The sequence below is a fragment of the Lissotriton helveticus genome, chromosome 4_1 (genome assembly GCF_964261635.1).
Source record: "Lissotriton helveticus chromosome 4_1, aLisHel1.1, whole genome shotgun sequence".
NCBI lineage: Eukaryota > Metazoa > Chordata > Amphibia > Caudata > Salamandridae > Lissotriton > Lissotriton helveticus.
In genome coordinates this window covers 799976168-800001180 of record NC_136063.1, presented here as the reverse complement: position 1 = coordinate 800001180, position 25013 = coordinate 799976168, and the positions used below count along the sequence as shown (strand labels likewise).

The following is a 25013-nucleotide window of genomic DNA, read 5'->3' as shown; positions in this document are numbered from 1 at the left end:
CTCCCTCCGTAAGGCTGACTCCACAGGCTCCATACGGAGCCTGAGGGGAAGAGTATTCCATCTACACGCCGCCAGGTAGCGGAATGATCTGCCTCCCATTCTCGCCCTTCTGATCTTGGGGACCTGTAGCAGAGCAGCACCCTGCGACCTCAGTAGCCTAGTAGGCTCATACGGTGTTAGCAAGCTGTGCAAGAAGCTGGGTCCGTTCCCCTGAACAATTTTGTGACTGATACACAGGACCTTAAACTGGATCCGCTCTTTAATAGGCAGCCAGTGCAGTGCCCCCAGCGCCTGTTTGGCAGAGCTTCTCCTAGGGATCATCAATATCAGGCGTGCGGCAGCATTCTGTGTATACTGCAGTCTCTGGAGACACCTCGCACTTGCTCCCAGATAGAGGGCATTCTCATAGTCCAGCCTGGAGGTAACCAAGGCATGGACCAGGGCCCTCCTTGCTGGCACAGGGAGCATGTCGAGTGTTTTCCTCAGACTGCGAAGAATGCCAAAGCAGGTGCCTGCCACACGCCTAGCATGGTAGTCGAACGAGATTTTAGAGTCGATCCACATGCCAAGGTTTTTAACTTGATCCCTAGGAGCCGGCAGGGGCCCTAGGTCCTGCGGCCACCACGCAGAGGTCCAGACTGATGGGGATTAGCCCACTATGAGCACCTCCGTTTTATCCCCATTAAGTCTGAGGCAATTCTTGGCCATCAGGCTAGCCAAATCCTGCAGGCAAGCCGCAAACCTCCCTGCTGCATGCTCAGCCGGCTGCGTCAAAGCCACAACCTGCTGAGTATCGTCGGCGTAGGTTACAACCTCCACCCCATACTGTTCCGTGATAGATGCTACCGGGGCCACGTACAGGTTAAAAAGGGTGGGGCTGAGGCTTGAGCCCTGTGGGACCCCTTGATTCAGGTCAAAAACCTCTGACCTTCGGAAAAAAACAAACAAGCGAAGTGAAAAAAAAAGCGCACACAAATTCAAACAGCACGTGAATTGTTTAAATCAAAGACATTCAGAAAGGAAAGCGAGTTCAAAACAAGCATGTGGAAACAAGCATTGGCCGCGCGAACGTACAATAAAACAAGACGCAAGGCCGCATGACGTGCTCTGTGGAGGGGGAGGGGCTGTTAACTGAGAGGGGGAACAGGAGGTGAGCCTGCGAGTGGTGCGCGTGGTAAGTAAAACAAGTTGGATGGGGTGGGGGAGCAGGGGAGTGAGCATATGAGGTGCTGGCGAAGCGTCGCGCTTCAAGAGCCTGGTGGTGTGCGAGGCTATGGGTCTGTGGGGGAGGGGGGGCGGGGCCAAGCGCACGCTTGCGAAGCGTCACGCTTCAGTAGATCACATGAACTGCATGTAATCCGCGTGTTCAAAGAGTTTGTTTCAAGTACTATAGATCTCGGCATCTGCAATGCGCAAGCGCATTGGCAGAGCTCGAGACCTAAAAATAGCCTCGTACAGAGGGACTAGAGATTAATTACTTAACATTTGAATGCTGATTTTGCTTCCCAAAAATCTGGACATTTATTTAAAAAGTCAAAGCAGGACGTTGGTCACTCTATTCATAGGGCACATAGAGGTTTGACTGCCTGTCAAAGTCTAACGTCCAACATCATCCTTTCTCCAAGCGCATTTGCGTTTCAGTGTTGTTAGAGCTCAATGTAAACAGCCAAGAAAGAGAAGGCGGACTGGTGTGATATAAAGGTCCCTACTATCATTTCATGCGAACATCGTCGCTTTCTGCAAGTACAGAAACTTTATTACCCACATACAACAGAGGCTGTACGGCAACATTTAATTTGTCGTGTGTTATTCGTCCAAAATATAACTTATCAGTGTTATGTCGACTTTTGATATATTTTAAGATAAACTTGATATCTCCGATAAAGTACTAAGTATTTTTCAAATTAAATACAAATAATAAAGGATCGATTTAGAAAATAAGAAATCATATAATTTTAGTTAAGGAAACAATAATTTACACCCAAATCGCTTAAGATCTTCAAGCTAAGCTTGCTTATCCGAGAGGCCTTTTTCAGTCCAATATGGCTGCAATGTTTTTCTGCCGCGTTAGTACTTACGGTGCTGGAACGCGTGAAGCTCTTTTTTCTGGGGGTTGAGCAAAGGGAGGAGGCAAATCGTACAGTAGTTTGGTACTGAAACAGGAGAGCGACGAGACTGCAAGAAGTAAATCCGAACGTCATATCTGTGAGACTCGTGCTTTGGCAGCTGCGGTAACAAAACCTGAGCAGCATCTGCAGCGGAGGCACGGAGCGCGCGCCGCGATGTCGCCTCCGTTGTTCAGCTTGCCCGAGGCACGGACGCGCTTCACGGTAAGGCTGTTAACGTTTACAGGGACCTGGCGGAATACACTGAAACTGACGAGAAGTGTAATTGGCGGCAAGAAAGAGGGAGCATATACCTTGGGATTGCCTTGTAATAAGGTTTGCTGTAGGGAAGAGAAGGAATGCACTATATGTGGTGAAATGTTAACCTGTTTACCAAGAAATTCCGGAGTCTTATTGTATATGTGCCTACGTTTGTGGTCAAGAAAGCGAGAGATTATTCCAGTAGGGAAAGGCAGAAATAACACTTACTGTTTTGAAGGTATCTGATGTGTCAGTATGTTTTAATAAATTACTCTTCCTTAAAAAAAAAAACAATGCAGTGTCTTGCACATAATTGACTTTGCAACTTTGACGTTTCTTAAAGGGCTAGCTTTTACCATTAGTTACCACCTTCTCTTTCCAGCAACCCTGCCTCCCCGAAAAGTGGCAGTCCATAATAACCTTAGGTTTCTGGTGGTAGAAGAACAGTGTAATTTGATCATTGCAGACACCATTAAAAACGACTTTCATACTCCTTCAACAACCCGGAGATCCCTTCTAGACATTTCCAATATTTCTAAAAAGAATAGGCTTAACTCTCTAAACCGTGTAGAGCTGCCCTAATAATAGGCCCCTAGACCTGAAGTTTAGTAAAGGCATCCACATTGCTTTCGACATCATATGTTCACCCTGCAGTCATTCCTTTATTAAAATATTGCATTGTGGTGGCTTGGGGATGACTTCTTCCACTGGAATTTAAGTCGTTAGTTTAGATAATCCCAAACACTGCCAGATCAGTGATTTGTGTCCTGCGAATGGATGTCATCCAAATGATTTCTGTTTAAACTTAAAATTCGCGTTTCTGGGTCGCTATAATGATGATGATAGTCATTAATGTTTGTTAGCACATCCTCTTGACCATCCAAAGGCTCTTCTCTATTCCTCGTATTACCTGACCTGCTCTACACAATATTCTCAATTTTTTGTGGGGGAAAGCATTTTCCTACATTTATTTCGCATATTTTTTATGTATGCCAGTTGAGGGATCTTCCTACATTCCATAAAGATTGAACACAGTTTGGAAACTACAAGCTTTAAATACAGTGACCAGAGAGAAAGCATTTTTAAATAATTTGTATCTAGAGTAGCCGCTTAGTTTATCAGGAGATGCAGGACCGAGTGTCTAGTCGAGCATGGTGTATCCAATCAGATTTCCTCAACTTGAAATTGCTTCTTACATTGTACCGAATATTAATTTTGTCCATATTATTATAACTGAATGTACGCTCACGCCATTTATGAAGTAGTTCTGTGTGTAGTGGCGTTGAAAAATGTAGATTGAGGTGCATTGGTGTAAATGGTGAAGGAAAAGTCATAGATGTATATCTATTGCTAGATAGTACGACAAAGTCAAGACTGTGTACGCTGCGGAAACAAGGTAAGCCTTTACATATGTCTTTTCTTGTTGTAGCCAAATAACATCTCAGGGTGGTCATAACATCACTGCCTTGTCCTTATAAAACCATAATTTATTTGTTTCTATCTTGGGCCAATCGAACATTTAATGACTGCTCACAACTGACATGTAACTGTGTTTGTTAAAAAGTGGCAGCATAAGTCCCTCTGCTATTTAGTTGTAGTTAATTTCAATGGTACTCTAAGGAGGGAGACATTCCAAATTAAATGATTTGCTCCCTGTTGAAAGGGTTAAAAAATGATCGCCTCTACTTTTATCAAGAATGCTTGAAAAATATTAAACTCTTGGGAGAATATTCATCTTTACTGTGTCAGTTCCCTCTATCCATGATACAAAAAGAGAATACTACGTTCTTAGATCTCCTATTGTCTCTTCACGAAGCAGTGAGAAGTTTGCTGAATAAAAAAAAAAACAAGTTGCCAATTTAGTTGTGCAAGCTGTATTTACTGACGTGCTAGATGTAACATGTTTTATTGCTGGTTGCATAACACTGGCATTTAAGGTATAGTATTGTAATCGCCGTTCTCTTGACCATAAATGCCTTTACTTACCCTCTAAATGTCATGATTTCCCTTAATAGAGCTAGTCAGGCATTTAGTCTATGCAGATGAATTCATATTTTTGTTTCCAACTTCCTCAGCCTCCGAAGGTTAGCTAATGTAACTATAAATTTAACCTTGATGACCTCTTCATTTGTATCTGTGAATGGGCAATGATAATCAGAGAGAAGATGCTGTGCAAAAAGAGTTTATTCAAAGTCTCTTGGAGGCAATTGTTGAACACGGCTTGGTTTCCCTTCCGTCTTTCAGTCGGAGAAAGGGTGCAGCGCAGGACCTAGTCACTGTCCAAGCAGGTTGTTTTCCAGGGCATGAAAACAAAAATAAAACACGATTTAGGGTGTGCTATCAGGTTTACGCACGTTTTAATAGGGAGTGGAGTGAGGGATGAACATCCACACACACTACCGTCACCAGGTGGTTGTCGCTAGCGTTTGTGAGAATACGCTGCAAAGGCATGCCTGTTACGCAATTATCTCTCCCCTGCCCTGACTACTGGCTCCTTCGCCGCTGAGCTCCCTTTTCCAAACCACCCACGGATGCAGTCTCGTACCTCTGGTAGCCACACTCCTGGAGGAGCATGGCTGCTGTGCGGGTGGTACCGGATAGGGTCCGACTCCCTCCTTCTTTCATCCTGGGGCTGTCAACGACGCCCTCCATCCAACCCTCACGGGTGATTCGCCGTCGTGGTTTTGGGTGTCGCAGCTATTCCGGTTTATGCTCTATGTCCTCGGTCTCTTGATATTCCCAGGCTCTCTCTTCTTTCCACACATTTCCGGCTATAAAGTCCTCCTTCTCGACGTCCTCGTTTTCCATTGGAGCCTGTGACCGTGTCACATGGATCGGCCTGGACTCCCTGAAGTAGGGGAAGTTAAAGGGACCTTTACCGCCCTCCGATGAGTGTTCTAATGGCGACTGAAAACAAAGTACAGGAGATACATAGGGGGGGAATACGTCATCATTCTCCTCCTCGTCCCGGCCGGGTATATCGTGACAGTATCCCTACAGGAATACGCCTCTTTCCACACTTCACATTGAAACAAAGTTTCTATCTTTCAAATTTAGTGTACAAGTCCTGCAACTCCAGCTGGAAAGCTTGTGATACTTGCATATCTGCACGAAACAACTGCATATTCCAACATAACTCTATCCTGGACCCTAACACATATGGACAGGAGAAGGAGGGGGTGGAAAAGTAGAGATGCAATAGGGCGGGAGGAAGACAAAAAGCTAAGAAAGGGAAAGGTTTTAGGGCAATGATGAGAGGTCAAAGAAGAAAATGGCATGACCAAAAGCCAGCACGCTTGTTTCTCTGATATTAATGAACCGTAAATAAATAAAAAGACGTGAGGCATTTGGCAGAACAGGACCAAGTTGGTTTAATTAATTCTGCGGCCAAGAGAGCCTTGAGTTGCTTGAGTTTGCTCAGAATCTCTCAATGTACAAGGATTTTGGCCATCAATTTATATAATTCATGAGGTACAATAAAACTATTTTCTACATTTCAAAGAAGCATCTCGGTTGTAAATCAACTAATGCGGACATTTGATAAGGACACAAATACCTCTCGACCTCGGGGAGAGCTAGTGTGAGTCAGTGTGTATGTGCCAAGATGTCCGGCAGGCGGAGCTCGTGATCACTATGAGTGTTGTGCCTGCTATGTTCTGATTGGTTGAGTGTGCCTATCTACATCTAGTATCTTAACTTTGTGGTATTTCTGTGGAATGCAGGCCTTTGGCCACATGGGATTTATTGGGGCCAATTATCTTAGACTTGGGGGTGGTGCAACTATCCATCTGTGGAATCGATCAGGGGTTTCCCTGGGTGCGTGTTTGTCTTCAGTTTATGGGGGATCAACCTGTGACCTGTTACTCGATATGCATGGGCATGGGTCGCAGGACTGACCTGACTACATAGCCATGACTCTGGTTGATGGAGAGGTCACCTTGGGTGAATCCGACAGCAATGATGTGAGTTCATTGGAACGCCTAAAAATAATATAGCAGCCGCTGGTATCGTTTTTATCGACATTATCCTCATCATCCATACAATTGGAATTTTGTACATTGATATCGTTTGTACTGGCTTAACGAAATTGTTTGCTCTGGTCTGAACGTACACTGACAGAGGTCTCTTTAGCAACAACAATTTTATTGTATAAGTATGGATTGTTACATACACTGGTATCGCTGTTGCTGATGTTGGCGCTGCTGTGCAGGCACAAGTTACGGTATTCATTGACAGGCATTCTGCGGGTACAAGTGGTGGCATACGTTCACATTGCATTTACTGATATTGCAGTATACAACTGTGGATAAACAATAAATTGGGCTTAAATTTATTACCTTGGTTTTGTTCAGAGTAACATCTCACTCATTCGTTCCCTTTGTTTTTTCTCTAATTACCATATTTCATATTTATACCTCTGTTTAAATACTCCAACTGTGAACCTTATCAGTTGCTCATTGATGCAATGTACAGTACGTTTGTTAAAGAGTATACCTTTCTCTGTTAAAGCAAATGTCCTGAGCAGTGCAATACTGAGGCATGGCATAGTTGAGTATTGTTGACCCGCATAGTAACCTATTGATTACTATATGTTCAAATCTAGGGCAGGGCATGGGTAACTTCTGTGATGGACAGCTTTCTGAAGTGAAGGATTAAAATATGTGATCCTGAAAAGTCTTGATCCTTTTCTAATAAGATAAAGCATTCAAGAGACTCATGAATCATAGGAAAATGTAAGAATGTAATGGGTACCACCACACACACACACACTTGGACTATAAGGCTTTGAAGCATAGGTCTGACTAAAAGGTGTGATTTGCTTTGTCTGTCTTGCATTTCACTGAATGACCATGGCTCTTGTACCTTCAACAAGTCTGTCAATGGTCTTATGATTGATTCACTGGTGATGGCTGTTTGCAGCCGCTAGCCTTCTGTGCTTCCATCCAGCGCTTTAGCTTAGTTTGCTATGTCAGCGAGTGTTTTGATCTTTGAAGTCTGTCCAATGAACACACTTCAGAAAATAGCAGCTACCAGTAAATAGGTTCTTAGCATCTCCTTATTATTTATTTATTTGAAATGCATTCATACCATGTCTGATGGCATATCAAATTGCCTTTAACTAATGTATGCCTGAAAAAAGTACATTAGGTAGACGACAAAAACACAGAATCAAGCATATAGAAATGGTTTCATAGCCTTTCAAAACCATAACGGTGGGAAGTTTCCTACGATGGCCACGCAGAAAGTTCCACAACCTTGGGCCAAAATGTAACACCTCAGGTCTCTATTTTTTTGCATCTTGTTCTCTGTACCTGTGACAGGAGCAAGAACAAGGCGCTTTCTTGTTCAAAAGGACCTTCCCGGGGGAATGTTGTGACTTTGGCTCCATGGATACATTTGAAGGTAGTACAAACCTTTTTGACCTCTGTGATTTTAGTTCTTTTAGGTCTGGCCTTTTAGACCTCCTTAGGTGTTATGTTAAAAATATTTATGGCGTGCACGTACACCATATGGTTTCTTGGCGCTAAATATAAGCGGTAGCCTGCTGCTCCTTAGATCATTCATATGCTTGGGAGATCAACTACGTTTTTAATAGTCTCCTGAAATGAGAGTAACTTGTAGAGGATCTGATAATAAAGGGAAGTGAGTTCCAGAAATGATGGGCCAAGGCCGCAAATCGAGATCCACCTAGTCTCTTCCGTTTGAAGGTGGGGATAACCAAAAGGTTCTGATGGGATGACCTCCGGTTCCGGGTGGGGGCATACCTCTGGATAAGAGTGGAAACGAATTCCGGGCATGTGCTGTAAAGGATTTAAAAATGAGGCATGCAATCTTAAATTCTGCTTCCACATAAGAGGAGTGGCATGGTGCCATCTCGGCAGGTGATAAATTAGTCTAGCTGCCAGATTTTGCACCACTTGAAATCTTTTGGTTAAATAGCCAGGGAGGCGAAAGTAAATTGAGTTAGCATAGTCAATATCAATCATGCCATGCAATATGAGAAATGACAAAAGAAAGAACGACCTGAGTAACAGCTTCCGTAGTAAGGAATATGCTAATTTTCCTGATTTTCAGAAGTTGAAAAAAAGCAGGTAGAAACTTCCGTCCCAATATGGGTCTTTAAAGTCAGGTCGGTATCAATTGTGACACCAAGGCTCCTGGCCGATGAAGATGGAAGTGGTGGCACTCCCAGCTCCACCAGCCTGAACATTCGAGTTCCAAGGATTTCGAGAGCCACCGACTAGGATAAGTTCAGCTTTGCCTGGGTTTAATTTTAAGTGATTATTATTCATCCAGTTGCGTATATGTAGCATGGTTATCTGGAAATTCAAAATGGAGTTAGGGGTGTTGATGGTGAAAATAAATTGCAGATCATCAGCATAGGTGAAAGTACAAACCTTTCTTTCACCCAGAGACCGAATAAGTGGAAAGAGATAAAGATTAAACAAGTGTAGGGACCAGGATGAACCTTGCGGCACACCACTGGTTAATTTATCTCTAGGAGCCATGAATTGGGAAATGCGGACTGTGAGAAAGTGGCTCTATATATACTGGACCAAAGTAAGGTACAGTGTGCATGTACCGTATTTTCCGGCGTATAAGACGACCCGGCGTATAAGACGACCTCCTACTTTTCTTGATAAAATGTAGGTTTCGTGCTATACTCGCCGTATAAGACTACCCCCACTTCCAGCGCAGTCCTGCATAGCCATTTTGAGAATTTATTTTGGGCTTATTGGTGATTCTAGTCCTCCTCCGTGTGGGTGAGCAGTAAGGCTTTATCAGAGGACAGTGTTAAGCGTTTATTGTACACACTCAAAGACTGAACTCAAACCAATTGGTTGTATAAACAATATTGCTTTAGTTACAATATTTTTATTTAGAACCATATCAAAAACAGTCACTTGTAAACATAAGGCAGTTTGTCATCAAACATGTACGGTAAACATAAAACAGTGCAAGTGGATTAAACTTTTCATAACTCCAAGCCATTGTTACAGGATTTGCTGGCGTTCCCTTTAAAAGCCTTCAAAATCCTCCTCTTCGTCATCTGACATCATAAGTAAATCAATGAGATCTTGTGGTACATCTGTAAAGCAGTCATCGTATGGATCTGGTAATTCCGTATCAGATGGTGTGGTCTCGGCTTCGGCTTCCTCTTCATCTTGCCACAAGTAGTCGTCCTCCATACCGTCTAATGAATTTGATATGCCACACTTCTTGAAAGACTTTATGACTGTTTCTGCATAGATATCATTCCAGGCTTTTATGACAAACTTGCACAAAACCTCCAACTGTGGAGCACGCATGTTTCCTCCTTTTGTGAATGATTTTTCGCCGCTAACCATCCACTCATTCCACTGTTCTCGAATGCGATCTTTAAATGGCTTGTTTAGGCACACATCCAGTGGCTGTACCAACGATGTCAATCCTCCAGGAATAACTGCAGCATCTGTTTTTATTCTTGCCAGCCTTTGCTTGGTGCTGGGAGTTAAATGAGCCCTGAACATATCCCACACCAGTAGACTACGTTTTTGAAGAAGTCCACCTGGTCGCCTGCTCCATACATTATCAAGCCATAGCTTTACCCCTTCTTCATCCATCCAGCCTTTTTGATTCACCTGTACAAAACAACCAACAGGAAACTTGAGTTTCGGCATTGTTTTTCTTTTAAAAATAACCATTGGTCTCAGTTTGGCGCCATCAGCTGTGCATGCTAATACCACTGTAAAACTGGACTTCTCATGTCCTGTTTTTATTAAAATAGTTTTTTCACCTTTTGGATGGACAGTTTTGTTTGCAACCATCAAAATTCATTGGAGTTTCATCCATATTTCCGATACTTCTTAGCGCATAGCCATGTTTATTGCGCAGCTTAATAACGTAGCGATGGAAACTATGTATTTTTGCATCAAGATCTGCAGGTAATTTTTGTGCAATTTTCGTCTTTTGCCTCAATACCAGATTATGCCTTCCCAAGAATCTAGTACACCAGGATACAGTGGCCTTAAATCGGTTGCTGTGATCTGGGTTAGATTTGGCCCACTGAAGTGCAAACAAACGTATTTTATTTCGTGTCACTACATAACCGCTTTGGCGATGCTCATTCACCATGTCTGCTACATGTTTTTCGAGTTCTGGCCAATGTGGGGTGCCTCTTCTTAATGCACACTTACCCCTTGGCATACTCCTTAATGCTTTTTCATTTGCTTTCCAGTCCCGAACCATCTTTTCTGTTACTCCATATTGTCTTGCAGCAGCACAGTTATTATGTTCGATGGCAAAGTTTACAACTTTAAGTTTGTAACTGGCTTCATATTTCTTCCTTCTGTTTGCTGCTGCTGCAACCATGATGGGTTCTTGACTGTCAGCCATTTGCATACTCTACTGTATGTACTGGTGTTGTACTGTATGACCCAGTACAGATACTGGTGCTGTGCTGTACTGTCTTCACCACCACATGTATCTGCTCACCAGATTGACTGCCTTTCCTGTCTACAACAACCAGCCAATCACGGTACTGGTACCGGTATTTCCTGTGCACACTGCATACAAACTCTGCTTGGATTTGGAGGTTTGTAGTTCCTCTTGTGTCATAAAATGTATTGTTAGTGTCATCTTTACTATGTGCTCACACTACAGGCCCTATCCAAGCATCTCCTTTCATTAAACAGCCATGCAGAGCAGTGCATTTCAGGTACGGTATTATGCATGTGTATCAAAAGAAAGTGTGTAAGGATTCTTAAAAAGAAAAAAAATTGCCTAGGTGTGCGGTCAGATGGCCACATCCGATGTTGGTAATTTCATCCGTTTTTTAGAAAGAGAATTAATCTCGCAGATTCCTAACTTTCCACGGGACACAATATCAAATCGAGATTTGTTGCAGACAAATATTATACGTCTATATGCCAAGGTTGGCTGTCCCGCATTTTTCAGTTCCCCCAACGCCTGACTTTTACTAGCAGGACCAATTAAGGTTACACACTTGTTACACAAAAGTGATTAATTCTCTTTCCAAAAAACGGATGAAATTACCAACATCGGATGTGGCAATCTGACCGCACAACTAGGCAATTTTATTAGACCTACTCACGCTCCTACATTCTTCCTGTCCTGATGATGACCGCAAGTTTTCACTGCGGTTGAAACGCCGTCGACATATTGGTGGCACCAAAATGATAGAGGGTTCATAATTTGATGTATATATTGATACCCTACTATTTTTGAACTGAAATTGTGTTCGCCACATGTTTGGTTTTTATCTTGATGTACTGTATTTTTAATAACCAACATTTCACTCATGAGCGTATTATCTTGACCAATAACAAATAATAAAAAAGTTTTTTGATATTTTTCTAATTTATTTTTGGATTTGTAATTTTTCATTCTGTCATTTGAAAAATATTATTCGTTCCTTGGTTTCTTTCACTTTTTTTCACTTGTCTCCCCTTTTTTCCCCCTCCCCTTTTCCTTCATTTTTTCTGTGTCCTTTTTCCTTCTTTCTTTTGCAAAATAACACAATTCCGGTTTGAATTGAATTCTTTCTGTCAATGTGTTGAAATATGTATTCTTTCTCCTGAACTACTGTTTGGAACAATTGTTGCCACAGAGGCGGCACTTTGCTGGTGTTGGGGGATGCAGCCAAGGGGCCAAATGATTTGCACAGGGCAACGGCCCTAGGCGAAATTTCAAAAACTTCTCTTTTGTCTTTTTTTGTGAAGCTGGTCTGAAGATATGTTTGGGGCCCAAGTTTGCTGTAAGATTGTATAGTGAACCAGCCGTGTGCATGCTCAGCTAGGGTGACCAACCGTCCGTAAATCTCACGGACCGTCCGTCATTTTAGTATGATGTCTGTAAGGCGTCCGTAATTTGGAGATCTCAAATTACGGACATCATACTAAAATCGAAATTGGAAATTTCAGTAAGGAATACTGTTTCCCATGCGCGAGGCCCCGTGAGTTTAAAAGATTTCACTCTGGCCTCTCGCTCTTATCTTTTAATCTGTAGAGGCTGCCTGCAGCCGCCTCTCCCGGACCTTGTGCAGACTGTGGACTGGCCCATTGTGAATCTGAGACTGCAGCTGATTAGCACTTTAGAATGACAATGGGCCCTATTTGTAGTGACAGCATGTGGTGTGCCTTCTCCTGCATGGGACTAGTGCAAAGCTTCTGCTTATGTCTTGGCGCCATGCTGGAGAAAAATAAAATAACAAACAGCGTTTTCACTATAAATTTAAAAGACATATTTCAACATACACATTACAAAATACTATTTATTAATGTTTATTGTTACTAGCACAAATCTTGATTGCAGAAAGGGCCTGATGTCGCTTTAGAAAGCGCGCATAATGAAAAACTGTGAAGTGCACGATTGGCTCAACCTTATATAAACTTATTTTGACTTGTATTTATTTTGGTTGTCTATTTACTTATATATTATTGTGCCACCTCCTCTGATATGTCTGTAAAACTTATGTTTTGTCCTGAATTTTTACACTGACCGTTCTGAATTTGCACCCATGCCAGTTGGTAACCCTATGCTCAGCCAGGGAGGCTTTGTCCTGCAGGAGTGATTCTTTCCTGACAATGTTATTTACTGCTTTTTTTTTTAAGCCCGCCAGAGGCCCTGTGAGATCCCATAGTTGACGCAGCCCCAACCGTTTGATTGCGTCCTCCACGTAGAGCCTTGCGGGACAGTTTTCTTTAGTCTGCAGTTCCTTCCAGAGGAGAGCGTTGAGTGTTTTCGTTTCTCCCCTGCTTATTTTGTTCCAGCTTTTTAGGTATACTCCTTTGCGTTCCAGCTCTTCCTTTGAAAGCCCGCATTCAAGCCTCATCTGCGCAGGTGATGTGTACCCCGGCAAGCCAAAGATCATGCGCAGTGCTCTTGCTACCGTACCATCTACTGTTTCAGTGTCCCTCCCTCTCATCGCTTCACTGCCCTAAGTGATAGATTGGATCAATTTTGCCTGAATCACCTTTATTAGGGGGAGGTGGCTTGAGCCAGTGATCTTATTATTTAGCTTTCTTAGAGAGACCGCGGTCATTAATCCTCTTTTTTTTTTATGGCCTCGCATTGTGGCTTGAAGTGGCCCTTGGAATCTAAAATGACCCCCAAGTATCTATATTCGCTTACAACATCCAGCTGTCATGAGCCCATGAACCAATTATTCGTTATTCTCATTTTGCGAGAGCTGATGCACATAACTTTGGGTTTTTCTTGGTTGATACTGAGCTTGCTTGTTATAGAGTATCGTGATGTGATATACAGCAGCCGCTGCAGGCCTATCTGGGTCTGGCTGATGAGCACTAGGTCCTCCGCATAGAATAAATTGGACAGCTGGCTGCCCCCTAACTTGGGTGCATGCAAATTGCTTTCGTTCAGCAAGGTTGACAGTTCAGCCAGGTTGACAGTTCAGCCATGAAAAGATTAAATAGTGTTGGTGCAAGCACGCCTCTTTGTTTTACCCCTGTGCTTGTAGTGATCTTCCTGGATAGAAATTCTCCTGCACCTAGTTTGACGTGGACCCAGGTATCACTATGCAAGAGAATTAATTGGTTTAACGGCAGCGGAGGGATGTTCAACCCTTTACATTTTTGCCACAGGAGATTTCTGTTGACGTGGTCGAAGGCAGAGCTATAGTCATTATAGCCCAGATCTAGCATTTGTTTTGCTAGGAATGCAGAGTCAATCAAAAGCGATAGGGCTAGTATGTTAGTGGCCGTCCCCATGTTTTTACAAAAGCCGTTTTGATTATATGGGATTGCTGTGATATCTGCTGCCCACGATGTTAGCTCATAGGGCTATATTCCTCACGTATAAGAAGCTGATAAATAACTCACCAGACCCCCTGGGACCATTGAGAGAGGCTTGGGAGTCGGACGTTGGTCTCCTCGAGGATGATGACTGGGCAGAGGCCCTACAGAGCCCCAGAGACTATACACCAGAGCAGAGGGTGCCCACACAAGTGGGAAAAGATCTGGGGGGGCCTGGATGACCTACAGAGACCACGGACTAACTATATGAGGGGGGCCCATGGCCAGGGAGCATGTGGTTTCGTTTTTCTGCGATCACCTTGGGGCAACGGCGGACTAGTGGGTATGTGCACTGCGAACGCTGCTATGTTATTGTATGCGCTGAACCACCACTGTGTATACTGTACTGTTTTTATGGAAGCATATGTTTCATGGTTAATAAAAAGAATTACAATTTTTTTTTAAAAGCCTGTAGATAGGTATTGCATTACACATATTCTCTTAGATTATTGGAATGGCAAGAACTCTTGTGCAGTTACCTCTCTGACTAAATCCAGAGAGTAGAAGATTTACATTATGAGAATCTGTTATTTCCTCTTAGGAGGAGTTTTATATTGTTTTGCCAACTAACATGTTGTAAATATTGGGGCGTGGCTAGGCGTCCGGCAAGATGGCCACACTTTAGTGTAGCTCTGCCGGCTGCAAATCTTATCCTTTTACAATTCTCCTCCGACTGCGCCATCCACGGATCTATCTGGCGCAGGAGCCCCGCTGCCACCGGGAGCTATCTGGCGCTGGGCTTATCTTTGTGAAAAGTGCCTGGCTCCGCGAGCGGACGTCCCAGCAGAGCAGACCACGCTTTAATGGCGGCCGTGTGCATCGCGGATCGCGGAGCCGGAGCAGCTAGGAGACTACTTCATCCAGCCTGAGAAGCGTCGCGTTGCTGAGCGGCTCGGCGGCGCTGTGGTGTGCGGGTGTGAGGCACGTCGGTGCCTTGCTAGGCTTGCGGCGAGACCTCTCCTCGTCGCCGCCGCTGTGGTACCCCCCCTCTGAGACCAGCCTGGGAGCGGCAATCAGGCGAGGCCCCGGCTTTGGCGGCTGCGGTAGGCCGTGGACATTCCTGGCGAGGTGGGAGGCGGTAGCGGGAGGTTCCTCTTCTCCCCTCTGGCCGCTCCTATCTCTCGCTTGACATCAGGGTGGATACTGGGACTCAGCCTAACGATAGCGGTAAGGTGTGTGTGCCCCAGTCCCTTGTTGCTTGTACTGGGCAGTGCATGTGTGGCGAGATCGAACTTGGCAGCACTTTGAAGCAGATTTTGTCTCATAGCGGCGAAGTGGCACGCACTGAATCAAATGCCCCCCATCCCTTTTTCTCTGGTATCCTACACGTCTGGCACTGGGGCAGTTGACCTGTGACATTTATGTACTGTGCATGCTAAGCGCCTGATACACTGCTTGCGCCGCGCTGATAGAACATGTGGCGCATCAATGATAGTGTGGGGTGTTAGCATTTAGCGCTGTCTGTGGTTTTGCTAACATTGCCAGGCAGGCTAGGCACTCAGAACAATGCTGCTGGTGACACCATGGACACGACCAGACCTCGGCCATGGGAGCTCATATTCTACAGTGTATAGACTTACTCGCGGGGGGTGGACCAATCTGTTGTCCTTTCTTCTCTATAGCCAGTCACTATGGGGAAGCCTGACAGGTCCCAGCCCCGACTAACATTTGATCAACTCAAAGGTGCCAAATCATCGCAGAGCGCAATGTCTGACTCTGAATTGGATGCAACTACACCACCATCCACGTCGCTGGAGAAGTCTCTAGCGGCCACCAAGGCCAGCTTACAGGCCATAGACGGCAAGATGGAGGCGTTAAATGGGAGGATGGATCACTTCTCCTCCAAGCTTGACAAGCAGGCCGCGAGACTGGAGGAAGCGGAACAGCGCATTTCTGATGCGGAAGATGGGCTACAGCAGTTCACCTCTAAGACATCGGACATCTCCAAACTCCTGGCCGTAATACAGGCTAAGAACGAGGACATCGAAGCGCGCTCACGGCGCAATAATGTGCGCATCCTGGGCCTTCCCGAGCCCCCGAATGTTGGGCGACTTGAGGACAACGTGGAGACGCTCCTCCGGGAGGTTTGTGGGGCAGATAACCTGTCGGCCATGTTCGCTGTAGAGCGGGCACACCGATCCCTCGCGACGCGTCCTCCTCCTGGCGTCCCAGCGAGACCGATCATTGCAAGATTTCTAAACTTCAGGGATCGCGACACGCTTTTACGCATCACGCGTCAAAAAGTTACCATCAGCTATCAAGGGAATGTGCTCACGTTTTTTCCGGACTTCACAGCCACTGTTCAGGCGGCCAGGAAAGAATTCTTGGGGGTTATAAAGCTGCTGATGCAAGAGCATGTCCCATATGCCATGCTGTATCCAGCACGACTGCGCATTGGAGAAGCGGATACTGCGAAGATATTTACAAATCCCAAGTTGGCTCTGCCGTCGCAAAAACTCCCCAACGCATTTGTCAGATGTAGACGACTGAGGATCCCATTTGTGCTACTACTGTACTTGTGCTCTGTCTCTTCCTCTCCCCTATCTACTCCTGTTTTGCGCTCTCACACTTACAAATGTACCAACTGACAAACTGTGCTCACAACTGATTGATCTTCAGATGTTTATTATATACTGAACAAGGGGGTGGGAGGTTCTTTGTTCTCCTTTTTAAGGTGGTTAAAGCTGTGACTCGCTCCATGTTTCATAAGCCGCGCAGCGTTTGCCTGCTTTCTGGTAATACTTTCATTGCCTCCTAGTTCTAAGTCTATGCGCAGCTGATGTAGATTTTTCATGGACTGATAATGCACCCTGACGCTGGCATTGGGCTCTTGCCCCTCACTTACTGGTTTGCTGGGTTGGTTACAGGTTGGAGGTTAATGTGACTTTGCGGCCCCTCCCCACGAGATTGGGAGGCATAATGCGCCGCTGCGTCCCCTTTGGGTGTTCCCCACTTTTTGTGTTTCTTACTTTCACTTTGTTTTGGCACTACCCAGTGGGCTCAGAATTGGTTATTTGTCACTGGGTTGCTGTCTTGGTGTGTTGGGATCTGTAGGGATGGAACCTTTGGCAAATTGGGTCGGCTGAAGAGGGTGGGGGGGCGGGAGGGTAAGTTCAAATGTTTAATGCCGCAACTGCTATGATTGTTACATTGATGACGAGAGTGCTTCGTTAACATTATGCCACGTACTTATTTGCTGTGTTGCTTATTACTATTCTGAGTTCCATGGTCACAAATGTGTGGTAGTGTAATCAAATGTATATCCTGGAATGTCCGAGGTTTGAACCCGCCAAAAAAGTCAAGGCAGGTACTTGCATACCTAGACAGGCACAATGTAAACATTGCTCTGTTACAGGAGACTCATCTCAGTAAGCATTCCGAGGGTAAAATAGCTGGAAGATGGGCTGCATCGTTCTCATCCTACGCAAGAGGAGTGCTCATTCTTATCAAGTAGGGGGTGCCTTTTCTGGCCATCCACACCAAGGTAGACACTGAGGGCCGGTGGGCTGCGGTGCAGGGTAAGCTGGGTATGAGAGTAGTCACCATTGTAAACATGTACGGCCCTGTAATAGATGATGTCACACCCTTTCACCACATGCTAGATGTCCTGCGAACATGGCCTGAATCTGTTATATTATTGGGGGGGGGGGTTGATCTTAACACTCATTTCGACCCAGCACTCGACAAATCTGACCTGACTGGTGCCCGCATGGTTAAAGTGGCCCACTGCATTAGAGGGGCGATGGAGGAATTGGGTCTGGTGGACTCTTGGAGGCTGAGGCATGCGGGCGGGCCAGCTGGCATGCACATAGCGCCGGCATTTAATAGCTGGTCTCGCCTGGATTATTGGCTCCTTAGCGAAACTGCAGACGCATGGGTGACAAAGGTTGACATCCTCCCTCGGACTCTCTCCGATCACAACCCCTTTACACTCGAGCTCACGATGCCAGATACTCCATATCTGCCCTTGAGATGGCGATTCAGAGCGTCGTCGTTACTAGATCCGATGTTCGCAGACACCATAAGGGCCAATATCGTGCAATTTTTTAACTTAAACACAGGCTCAGTGAGCAGTCAGCCACGATCCGGGGGGTCTGTATTGGGACGACAGCAGGGATACTTAGAGACCTTCGGGGATGACTATCGACATTAGAGGGTCGACTGAGGGATTTGGAGGCCCAATACGATCAGGATCCCACTATGGACACACTAGCCCAGATCCGTGAGCTGACAGAGGAATACAACACTCTAGCGGAGACCGAAATCAAATATTTGTCCAAACGTCATATTGCACGTGCATGCGGGGAGGGTGGTAGACCGGGTAAGAATTTGGCAGATAGATTACAGCGCAGATCGGCGAACCCCCCTGTAGATCATATTGTAGACAGTACTGGCACTTCACACCACACACACGATGCAATTGTAGAACAGTTCAAGCAGTTTTATGCATTGCTATACTCCGCTGGAGGAAGCATAATGGAAGAGGTCATGGTGGACTACCTCAAGGACACGGCTATTGCGTGGCTATCTGATGGCCACAGGAAGTATCTTGAGGTGCCTATAGATGACAAGGATATTAGGGAGGCCATATTATCTCTGCCCAACAATAAGGCCCCAGGGTCTGACGGAATTCTACAAACATTACGTGGACATTCTCGTTCCTCATCTACTGAAAATGTATGCTGAGGCTCACGACACTGGCTATTTATTTATTTATAAACCTTCCCCCCACTATCCGTCAGGCCCTCATAATTACCCTGCTAAAGCGTGATAAGCCCCAAACGAGCTGCGATTCATACCGTCCTCGTTCACTAATAAATCTGGATGCAAAAATCCTTGCGAAAGTGTTGGCCACTCGATTGCAGCCCCTCATGCCCCTCTTAGTGCTCCCTGACCAGTCGGGTTTTATTCTTGAGCGCTCCACCTCCCTCAATCTCCGTACTTTATCTGCCATGCTTCATGTGTTAAATCCTAACCTACCTGCAGTTGCTGTGCTTCTTGACGCGGCAAAAGCATTCGATTCTGTAGAATGGCACTGCCTGTTCTTCATGCTTCACCGTATGGGCTTTCCCCCAGTATACATGCGATGGGTGCAAATTCTTTACACTGATGTTACTGCAAGAGTGCGAGTTGGTGTGGGTTACCTCTGATTCATTTCCTGTGGAGAGGGGTACTCGACAGGGTTCCCCTCTGTCCCCCCTCCTCTTTGCCCTCATCCTAGAACCATTAGCATGCATAATCAGACAGGGGCATAGAGCAGCTGCTCTGTCCTTTAACAACCGACCTGTAGTAATTTCTCTCTATGCAGATGATATGGTTGTCTATGTCCGTGAGCCCAATCTGTACCTTTCCCCGGTGATTCGAATACATCAAATTCTGCCTCTTCTCTGGCCTTCAAATTAACTGGGAAAAGTCCATCCTCATCCCCCTGACAAAGATCACCACTTCACCACAACTAGAATATCCGCTTCTGTGGTCGGCTGACCCAAGGAAATATCTTGGGGTATGGGTCCGTCGGGACCCGGAAGTGGTCTTTGGAGAAAACTATGGCCGGGCTTACACCACACTCACAGAACAGGTTGACAGATGGGTGGGAATGCCTTTTTCTCTCTCTGATCGCATAGCTCTAATTAAAATGATCGTCCTACCGAGATGTCTGTACTTATTCTGCAATGTCCCCATCCGATTAATGAAACACTTCTTTAAACAACTTCGATCTCTGCGGTTGCGACTAGAATGGGGGAACAAACAGCCCAGGCTTAGTTGGCATACCCTGACACAGACATTCGATAGGGGGGGTTTTCAGGCTCCAAACTTTTACATGTATTATTTGTGTAGTCAGGCACAATACGCCTATTTTTGGTTTAAACTGCATGATTTCTTGCTTCATGTGGCCGTGGAGGAAGGCGATGCACACTCAGTGCCGTTAAAGGGTATTCTCACCCATATCCAACGCCATACGCCCAAACACGAGATTAACACTATTGACGTTACAGTGAATGCCAGGCAAGACATTGGGAGAAAAACCAATAGCCTTCCTTTATATGCACCTGCTATGCCATTACATGGCCACGCCGCCCTATCGGTAGGGCAGGAACGTGGCCCTCTATTGACGCTCCGTGAAGTGGGTGTAACGCAAGTGGGGGACCTTTTATATAGATGGGAAATACGCCACTGCTGACGACTTCGCATTCGTACAACATCCCACGCCACTCTTTCATTTCACCTGTTTTCGCTTGCGTCAAGCGATAAAGACTCATTACACTACATTCCCTAATGAACCACAAGTGTCCCAGGCATTACAGATGGTGATAACCGCTCCTAATAGGAAGAAATTGATCACTAAGCTATACAAAGCCATTCAAAGGGACACACCAGCGGGCCCCGATAAGAGCCTGGCCCGCTGGAACTCGATTCTCTCCGATAACAGAGGCAATATGGGAACAAATATGCACACTGACGGGAAGACTGACGTCCAATAACAATCTTCGCATCGTACACGTTAAGTACATACATCAGTCTATTACTCCCCCCTAAAGTTGCACAAGCTAGGACTGCGCGACTCGGCCTGCTGCAAAAGATGTGGGTATCATGAGGCTGACTTTTTGCACTTAGCATGGCAGTGTGGGGTGGTATTCAGGTACTGGGAACAGGTCGCTGCACTATTGTACAAGATGACAGGTCAGGCTCTACCATGTACACCCTTAGAATGCCTACTTAACTACACCCCCCAATGTAACTCGTTAATGGGTCGTTTTGTGAGAGTGGCTTTGTTGTTAGTCAAAAGGCGTATATTATTCACGTGGGATAGTAAACTGAAACCAAATGTAAATTTGTGGTTCAAAGATATGGCTTATTGTCAGGAACAATTAGAATTGTATGCTGAAGAATTACCGTTAACGTGCAGGCCCAGAGATATTTGGACCCCCTTCAGGGAATACCTGTGGTCTCAAACGGAGCAAGCTTCGTACTGATTATGTACCTTGTAAATATCCTTATCTTATTGTGTAAACCTCTGCTTTTGATTATTCAGTTATTACCTCGACAGACTGGATTAATGTACGTGGCTTTATATTGAATAACTGATAATATCTGCTCTATCTGCGGCTAAAGTTTGTTATGTTTTACAAACTAGTTCTGTTCTCTTTAAAAAGAGGTCATTGCTTTGTACTGCTGCACTGTGAATATATTATGTGCTTTTGAGTAATGCTTCAATAAATAAAGTTAAAAAAATTGTAAATATTTCTAATTTTATGACCATACTTGATGGATATCTAATAGGAAAGCTTATGTTCAGCATAGTACACCTGAGGTGACCATGATGATAACCCGCTGATAACGGTTATAGGTCTGATTGGTTCATTAGGGAAAATTATGCAAATAGTCTGATCTGTTTATTATTAAAAATTGCAACAAAAGCAGGAGGCCCAACTCGTTTATTGTGAAAATCCTGTTTTAAAATCATTAGGCCTCTAATTATGGATTGATATTTCACTGTCAATGCTTGTACACAAGTGGAATTTCACAGATTCTGTAGTAAGCGAAGGTTTTTTGTGTTAGGTACTCCCTTTGACTCTTTGGAGGTGTGGCCCATTTTAGGAGGACCTGGCAGATGTAATTGTGTGCCAGGTAACTTTAATTGAAAAAAAAATGAATAAAGCTCTACATGAATATAGGGTCTTGGGCCAACCCTCTTTTGTCCATTCAAATGTCACACAGATTTTCTAAAAGCCACCCACCCAGCTATGATGGTACTCTGCATGGGTCATTGCGTTTGCACTTTAGCCATTGCCTCTTTTGCCCTGTGAGTAACGGCATTTTATCTCTTTTCATGGGCACATCAGCCTTACAATGAGTGCACTTTGGTGTTTGGGCTAGTGGATTTTAGTTTTCCATTATTTTCCTTCTTGTAGGTCCCATTTCAATCCCTTCCTCCTTGTCCTTTTTAACCTACATCTCCTCATATATTCTCCTGGCCTCTTGCTTGCCATTCATTTAATCTTCATTGTGCCCATGCTTTGTAGTCATTTGCTGACACTGGGCAGCAATCTTGGAATGGTATTGTCCATAGTGTATCATTGTTTTACTGCTGGAAGGTGGCAACTGTGTTTTGAAGCATGGATCAGTACAGCAGCGATGCACTAAACACTTTTAATATTTGAAGATGGCCACTAGGTGCAATGTTTCATGATCTGCCGCCTTGGAATGGTGTTCTGCACAGTGTGTCATTGTCTTTTTTTCCTCCAAGATGATCAGCATGCAGCTCCTAAATGCAGCTACTTTGTTGGAATTTCAAAGCCTCTGTACACTATGAACAATACCATAATAGTCAGCTGATGTATTTAATTTATTTTTTGTATTGTAAGCATTTGCCCACTAACTGTAGGTGGTGGTGTTTTCTTCCTTTTTTAAATTTTTTAAAAACTTTTTTAATTTTTTCAGTTGCTATTCTATATGCTTGTTGATTTTGTGACTCATCCCTGCCACTGACTCATTCGCAATAAAACGAACACACAGTTTGTGTATGTTGATTTATTGAGTGTCAAAACTCACCAGTGATTAAAGAGCCACATTAATTTATAAGCCAGATCTATTTACAATGCCAGTGCTCGTTTCTTAATCCATTTTCTTTTTGTTCCAGAATGCCACAAGGGATGCCATGATAGACCACAATGTCAAACATTTATTATACACGTTCAGCCAGGTTTCTGGAAGGTATGATGGAACATGTACTTGGGGAAAGAACAAATGTCTCGATCTGTTTATTGCATTTCTTTTAATCGGCAATATATTTTTTTTGCAGCGAGAATGAAAAGAAGAGCACCCTTGATCAAGCTTTTAGAGTGGTTTTGGAAGAAGAAATCGTAAGTACTTGGTCATAGAATACAATTATACTGAGTTTCATGAGATTGTTTTGCGTCAAATTACTTCATTCTGGACGATTTTGAGGGCAATGTATTTCAATTTGAGTAATGGTCACCTTAATATTTCTCATCATGTAATGCCCTGTGTTCTGCCTGTGCAGCATATGTTAGAATACAGCATGTTGATGCTCATGAAGGGGTTAATGTAACCAGCAGCATTGGAAGCAACTCCGTGTCACACATGACCCTTGTCAGTTTTTACAACAGAGATCAAATAAATGCTCATTAAAAAAACGACATGTTAGGCTGATGCCCTAGAAAAGGTTTTGTGAGGTAGCAGCCGAAAGTTGCATGTGATATGTGACATGTGATGCCGTAGTCAAGCTGTTTAACCGACCTGCCATCAAAGGTCCTTGTGAAATGTATAACTACTTGCCATGTGTTTTAATACTACATTTTCATAGGTGGCCTAAAAACGGATTCTTTTTTAAGGCACTTGAACTTTGTACAGTTGCCTTGAAGCTAGGTAATAGATTGGAGGGAAACACTTACAAGACTAGCATTGGCAATGCCAATACGTTTTACTTTTAATTCTCATAGGGATTGAAATTGCACACATTGTACAGATGTCAAGCTTATAGGCTCTGGCAAGGCTTGTTTGTCCTTCAGCACGGAGGAGAGAGAACAAAGGCTTCTAGAGATTTCAAAGGCTTGTAAATGAGGGCTTGCTTTCTTTTCTGTTGTATCCATTTCTCAGAATAAATGTTTTAGTGCTCACTGCCAATTACTGCTGGGCCACTCATTGGATGTTTATTGGAATGGCAAAGAGTACGTAGAATACCATTCCAAGATGTCCGCCATGTTGATAATCATTGAGCGGTATGACAGCATAGAGGAGTGAACACTAACAAAAGAATGAAAAGTACAGGCTACAGAAAATAAAGCAGTCTTTTGTCCTACACCATACTTTTTACATGCTTTTTTGGCATTCGTTTCCCAGTGCCACAGGGTTGCCCAGTAACTTATTTCAGATGTGAAATATCCCCTCTTGCATTTGAGTGTAGGTGAAATGAGTCCCCTAAACAGCCAATACACTTTATACGCATGTCTCCCCTCCTGTCTTCCCTTCCAGAGTTTAGCCCGTTGGAGGCTCAGGTGATGATGGGGAACTTAGGACGGGGGGGGGGGGGTTGTTCCGCATATACCGGTCCCTGGTAAACAATAGTCATCTCTCCCTAGATCGGCTCCGGGCTAGGTGGGAGGGTTTGCTGGGCCCCCTAGAGGAGGAGGATTGGAGGGATGCCCTCATGGCGCCCAAAACCCTGACCACATCCTCCAAGTTGCGCCTGGTCCAACTGAACTACCTACATGAGGCATACCCCGGCACGTCTATTTCAGGCCCGGTTGAAACCCTCCCCAGCATGCGCACGATGTGCCTTTGCCCCTGTCGAATTTTATCACATGGTATGGTGCTGTCCGGCGCTGGTGCCGTTTTGGAGGGGGGTGGAGATTGAGCTTACACAGGCCCTGGGGTGGGAGGTTCCCCATGATCCAATGCAAATGTTGTTGGGGGTGTTTGATGGCTTGGATGGCTCGAGGGCGGACAAGCGCCTTTTGGGGACAGCTGTAGCGGTGGCTAAGAGAGACATAGCAGCACATTGGTCCCAAGCCACGGCGCCTACTTTGCAGAGATGGAGGAGGGGAGTGGACTGGTGTGGGATCCAGGAAGAAGCACTATTCGAAGCCCGGGGATGTCCTGACCTATTCAGCACAGTGTGGGGTAAATGGTTTAATATGATGCCACCATGATGATCTGCCTTCCTTTTATTCCAAGTATCAATGTAATTAATGTATGGACTGCTGTGTTACACCCTGATGGACCGCCCCTCTCATTGTCGGCAGTCCGTCCTGCCATGTTCTTCCTATTGATTACTGAACTGCAACCAATGAATTCTTCCTGTTATAAATCC

At 44.7% G+C, this 25013-nt stretch overlaps 1 protein-coding gene across 2 annotated transcripts in view; it reads left to right on the top strand.

Annotated features, from left to right (window-relative positions):
- The first annotated feature begins 2108 nt into the window (after positions 1-2108).
- THOC1 (THO complex subunit 1) overlaps positions 2109-25013 on the top strand; it is a 334223-nt gene continuing 311318 nt past the window's right edge. Inside the window, exons 1-3 of one of the 2 annotated variants that reach the window (XM_078687449.1) lie at positions 2109-2330; positions 22821-22894; positions 22983-23043. In XM_078687449.1, the coding sequence (XP_078543575.1) occupies positions 2283-2330; positions 22821-22894; positions 22983-23043 (183 nt within the window). In that variant the 5' untranslated portion in view covers positions 2109-2282. The remainder of the gene's footprint in view (positions 2331-22820; positions 22895-22982; positions 23044-25013) is intronic. The other variant, XM_078687448.1, reaches the window with a different exon arrangement.